The sequence below is a fragment of the Hippocampus comes genome, unplaced genomic scaffold, assembly GCF_001891065.2.
Source record: "Hippocampus comes isolate QL1 unplaced genomic scaffold, H_comes_QL1_v1.1 scaffold93, whole genome shotgun sequence".
NCBI classification, from domain to species: domain Eukaryota; kingdom Metazoa; phylum Chordata; class Actinopteri; order Syngnathiformes; family Syngnathidae; genus Hippocampus; species Hippocampus comes.
This window is the reverse complement of record NW_017805481.1, coordinates 33,841-39,840: the sequence shown is the minus strand read 5'-3', so window position 1 is coordinate 39,840 and position 6,000 is coordinate 33,841. Positions and strand designations below refer to the sequence as shown.

Below are 6,000 nucleotides of genomic sequence, written 5' to 3'. Positions count from 1 at the left end.
AAAAACGGTGCAATGCAGGCGGGGAGCCCGATCACCGGAAGCGGAGCCCAAGAAGGGCTGAGCACCGCAGCAGTCCCCCCACGGGCAGACGGAGGAGCGACAGGACGGTCCACAGCAGCGTAGCCCAGACACAGGCCCCGTCGACCCCCACCACGGGGCGCAGAGGGGCGGAGAAGGCACGGAGCACCGTCCGACAGCCGAACAGGCAGGACGCCGCGACAGCGCGACCGAGGGCAACCGTGCGACGACCGACGGTCCAAAACCACAACGAATTGCGACAGGAGAGGAGGGTTTCTCCCATGACGAGAGTAAACCGTAAAAAAACCCGTAAAACAAACGCTAAAAAAGAATAATAGCGGGTGAGCAGCGGCAGCCAGACGCGCCAGCGTTCACTCAACCCGGAAGTGCTGCTGTTTTGTTGAAGCTGGATTTGCGTTCTTTGTGACTATTTAACACAAAGCTTAAGCCAGGAAACTAGGTAGCGGTGTTTGAGTGACTTTAGTCAGAGATTCAGAAGTATTAGTGAAGTGAAGTTATATTCAAATGTTGCTAGCAGTTCTAAGACTGCAAAGTTCCCCTTTAACAGTCTCAATTGACAAGTGCCATTTAGATTCGACTGTACATCGCTGATGTACTTTTTGTAATGACAGCTGGCAGGCCATCCTTGAAAAACTGCCTCAGCTATCCTACCACATCTCCCAGCCTCTCTCCATGAGAAAACCACATTTTGACAATATTGTTCGTGAAAGACGTCTTATCCCCATATGGCTTTCCCGGGGATGCGAGACATCAGCTGCATGCAAACATTTGTGATGCAGGCCGTCGCTCATTTCTCAGGAAACAACGTTGCATTGGTTTCTACTCTAAACTAGATACACCTGGGCAGAAACGCAGCTCCAATTTCATTCCTGGCCTCTCGTCTTGTTCCATGTACACCCACACTCTGTCCCCAGCGCCTCTGGATCCTGTTCCTGCTCCGATTCCCTCACCACAGTCAGAGGACGAAAATTCAACAGGCGGCTAAGTAATGCATTTTCCTGCTCTCCAGCTGCATGGAGCTGCAGCAAAATCAAATGTTCTCATTGGGCTTGCTGCTTTACACCCCAAAACAGGTGTGAACACTTCCACTAGCCACCCCAGCTTTCTCCCACCAAAGCCCGTTCCCAACTTTAGCCTCCGTGAGGGCGATCCTAATGTAACCAATGGAATTTGGCGGATTTCAACAAGGTCTTGCTGTGGAAATCCCATGTCTTGACTCAATGGAGGCACAGTAGAATTCACTATTTGACTACCCGACTTATTTACTGCCTAAACTGGCATCCAGAGAAATCGAAACAGGAAGTCGAAGACTGTACTGCACCAAAAAAATTGGTTAAAGAGGGCGAAGCAATGCAATAATCTTGCCAAGTGGTGTAAGGTTCCTCAGGGATGGTGAAGTATGAATGAAAGGTTCAATACGTCAATGCGGAATTGTCACAAGGCCTCTATCACATGCCGGCACGGCTCATAATTCTCAACATATTTAGTTGCAGTTGGCTTTCAAAACTTGACTGTGAAACAGCTCACCACAGAGCCTCAGGCTGTTTTCTTTATTTTATCTTGTTGGCATCTTTTGAGAAAAAAAAAAAAAACATGCGTTTGTATTTTCCGATGGCTAACATTCCCAAAATGACTATACTGTATAATGTCAAAGGCACTTGACAACGGAATGTTCATATTCCACATCAAGTACATTGCTCAGAAAGTATCAATTCGCTTTGCCTTAAGTCATTTTAAAGAGGGCGATGTGCACTACGCGTCATTCCTACCTGCGGCCGAGTGGATGAGGATGCTCTGGTTGGGCCGCAGGTGACCGAAGTCAAACAGCATCATGTAGGCGGTGATGTAGTTGACCGGTATGGCGGCGGCCTCCTCGAAGCTCATCCCCTCCGGCATGAGGAAGGTGTGGTTGGCGGGCACCGCCACCACCTCTTGCCACAGGCCGAAGCGACTCAGCACCATCACCTGGTCGCCCACCTGGGAAACAATGACAATTATGTGGATGAAAAGACTAGAACGGTGATTACCAATGTGAAAAGAAAAAAAAATACAGTCATGAAATGATGAAATTTCCCCAAAATGGTCCGAAAGCATGTGCTGCCGCTAAAAACCTGACTATATTTCTTCTAGGCCTTTAACGGAGCCACGGGGTGGAGCTTATCCAGTTTTTTAATAATTCAGCCCCAGAGCCAGTTTAGTATCGGGGCTTGGTACCCATCCTTATTCAACATACTTACTTGACACCAATGACTACAAGCCAAGGCTTTGGTTAACACTGAAAAAAAAAAACATCAATCGTATTTTTGGTGACATTTTTGTTTGTTTATGTGCCATGAGATTTTTCCAAATGTGAATGATGTGCCTTGGCTCAGTTAAGGTTAGGGAGACTGTGGTTGATCTGTAGTTGAGCTTTAATGACGACCAGGTTTCATCCATTCTGCTTTCTGTTCCTATTTACTTTTGGCGGTGTGAGCGCTCGAATTCTTGCCTGGGTTCACTAGCAATCAGCATTACTGGCAGGACGGGTGCCAAGCATTTCCGCCGCTGACATTGCAGCGTGTTTTGACTCTTAAGATTGCCGCAAAAAAATACTTTATCAGCACGCCAACGCGTCAGTTTTAAAGTGATACACTCACAATTGATTAAGTTGGATGCAACGTCAGCCTTAAATTTAGATGGAAACGGAGCCTCGTATCGGGCTAATACATGAATCCGTGGTTTTTACAGTGAAAGCCTTTTTTGACGGGGTCTGGATCCTGCCCCCGTGGGTGGTTTTTTTGGTCACCACAAGGGCAGACATGCAAAAATGCAGCCCAGCCTTGAAGGCTTTGCTCTGCGCAAAAGAATGAAAAACAGAGACAGCTCTTTTGCAACTCTTGTTTGTTGTCTCGCGCCGAAAGGGGGAAAGCTACAGAGCGCTGCAAAAAGGCAAAATGAGGTGACACAGAAAGTGTCAACGCTTGCAACAATCCAGATTACATGCTGGTTAATCTGCACATACAAGGTTCATTTATTCATCACTGTTCCAAACATTGTTTCAGTCATGTAGGTTTGAGGATAAAATATTTACGACGCAATTTATTGGATTCATCACATGGATATAAGCGAGGAGCCTCAATTTTTTTTTTTAGCTTTGAGCCTTTTGACCCTTTGGGACCACCATAATTGAAGCTCGGGTCCAATAAAATCAGTCAAAACAGTCCTACACATCCGAATAATTAAATCTTGCCCATCGCGAGAGTCTAACCTGCTGGAAAGTGCCTCAATCGGCCTTCTATCCTAAACTGCGAACTTTGTCTGGGGTTTTGAGGCTCCACATCCAATATGTTGTTCTGTGTCACTTTTATCAAACCATAAAACCATAGCGTGATTGTCAAGGAACGAGCCGGTTGCCTCGCCCCCGTTCGATGACTTGTGGTGACAAAGACTTGCATCCATGTGTATGTAGAAAATGATTGCCTTTGTCAAAGTGGGTATGTACGGGTATGGACACTCTTTTTGAATTGTTTCAGTCATGTCGGGGTGTCTGACGAATTACGATGCATCGGTTCATTGATGAGGTCTTTAGCGCATAAGCGTGTAAATGTGTCGAATTGCTGTCCACTTCCTCTTTGTTGTCACTCGGTTCTTATCAAAGCAGGATCCGCCACTGACTGCGCAACGAGCTTTTGCTGTAAACTTCCCTGTTGCGCCGCCACTGCACAGTCCAATCAGGAAGGCCCGCTCAAGGGACACAGGAAACAGAGACAACTGCGGCCTTCGAGCCCTCTTCCTGTTTTCTTCCTCCTTTTTATAAAAGACTCTCCCTCCTCCTCTCTGCAATCCTCACTTTTTTTTCTCTTCCCTTCTTTCTCTTTCACTTCCCGACACCAGAACAACTTTCGAACGTTTTGCTTCTCCATGAGTATGCGTCCCCTCCTGTCTTTCGATTTCTTAATCCCCGACTGTCTCATGCTCTAAGACTTCGTCCTCCCTGTCAAGCAGACAAGACAATGGGGGCCCATCTTCTCCCCCCCCCCCTCCCCTGGCTTCCCTCCACTCATCATCGGCCCTGCCAGGTTTCTTCCCCATGGCTGAGCAGAAGACAAGCGGCTCTCCTCCTGGGAACAAACCCGCTCCATTCGGCCCCCTCTAATGGTCCGGAGGGAGCCATGCGCCTTTCTGTCTATCAGCTCCAATTAGAGACAGCTCCCCTCTTTCTTCCTTCTCTATACAAATGACGCTTTCCCTTTTCCATTCCTTTGTTCGAACATGCTGACTCTGGGGGGGTGTGCTTGAACGCATTGGACCCGCTGGTTCACTTGGTAGAACAATGCAAGACAGCGGTAGTCGTGGTGGTGGAGGTGGTGCTGGTGACGGCATTTACGGGAAAGCGACATGACTCAGGCAGCCATTTCAAGCGCTTCTTCTTCTTATGTGCCCACGTACAGCATGTGAGGAGCACTCAAGGCCAAGTGAGACAGCCTTGTGACACTTGCAAAACACACACATGCACGCGCACTCACACGCACACACACACAGGTCTATGCATGCACGCTTAAGCACATTTTTGGGCATCTAGCACAGTCACTGTCAGGGTCAAAAAAGACGCTTCCAGTTAGCCGCATATGCATTAACTGACTTCATCAAATGGTGATTCAATTTGGGGGCGGTATGCAGGTCAGCGGCTTTGTAGGTTGACGAGCTCAGCGGAAAACCAAGGATTTTTGGCCAAGGCCATATGAAGCAAGGTTTTAAATTTGGTTTGGAGTTTGTTTGTTTTTAACTTCTCTTGTCACATTGTTAACTTCTTCATGGAACCAACCTTCCATTTATTGTTTTATATGTCAAAGTGGCATAGTAGATAAAGAGTGGCTCTCGACACAATGCGGTGGCTCCATTAATTCATTGGCAAAGTATGCTCGGTCACTTTGTGATAATGGGGGAATAAAATGGGAAGAACACAAAAAGCTTCAATCCAACAATTGTATTTCAGTAGGCGGGGCACACCCAAAACCGGTTGCCAGCCATTCGCAGTAAATGTGTGAAAATTAATATATTCATGAAGGCGAACGCACCCTCGCACCACCTTTTTCAAACGTGGATGCTTCGCCATGTCTAAGAATCTTGTTTTGTATTCGGGCTCATTTGGGCAAATAGCCGAGTAGGACCCTAAAGTGGCCAACTTCCTGTTTAATGTTCATCTGTCAAACTGGTGCCGGGGCTGATTTTTTTTTTGTTTTATTCCATGCATTTTTCACCAGGATGCATGTGCATGAAACACTGAGTGAGTCTTTATGTGAAAGCCCCGCCCCCCCTCAAAAAGAGGCAAATCATTTGCTGTATGACTGATATTAATGTCCTAGATGGCAAAGTCGCTCCATCTGGTCGCCAAGGTGTTGTACTGCTGCATCATAAGATGTAACAATGAGGTGCCACGCCCTATTTGCATGCAGCAGCAATCGCCGTTCTAAGGAACTCCCTAGGTGCTGCTCTTTTGCACTTGACTGGTTTTATTATGCAAATAAAAAGCACTGTTACACTTCACTTATGTTCGGATTATGCAGTCAGTAAATAAGAATCGGACAGCACATGGATAAGGTTGAGCGGGGATATCGTAACTGACAAGGGGAAGAAGATGGAGTGGTCTTTGTAGAAAAGAATGGAAATTTAGATAAAAGGGAGGGCTGGAGGAAATACCAGAATGACAATGCGAGCCAGGGGTAATTGAGAACATCTGGGTGAGATCCGACCAATAGTTGCAAAGCAAAGGGCTTGGAGTGTGGAATGGAAAAAAAAGGAGAATAAAAAGTGCTGATGCGCTGCGTCACAAGAGTTTCGATGTGATTCGTGATTTTTTTTTTCCTTGCTTACTCATTGTCACACTTTTCCTAAAAAAAGGCTCCTTCTTAGCTCATTCTGGATGACTCGTCGCCAAAGTCTAACCATCAGGGCACTTTTTAAGTGTTGCTGCGCTTAGTG

The 6,000-nt window shown here is 46.8% G+C and overlaps 1 protein-coding gene across 1 annotated transcript in view; it reads right to left on the bottom strand.

The window, feature by feature from the left end:
• vat1 (vesicle amine transport 1) overlaps window positions 1–6,000 on the bottom strand; it is a 28,726-nt gene that overhangs the window by 18,139 nt on the left and 4,587 nt on the right. The window contains exon 2 of the mRNA XM_019875786.1: window positions 1,809–2,016. Coding sequence (XP_019731345.1) covers window positions 1,809–2,016 — 208 coding nt within the window. The remainder of the gene's footprint in view (window positions 1–1,808; window positions 2,017–6,000) is intronic.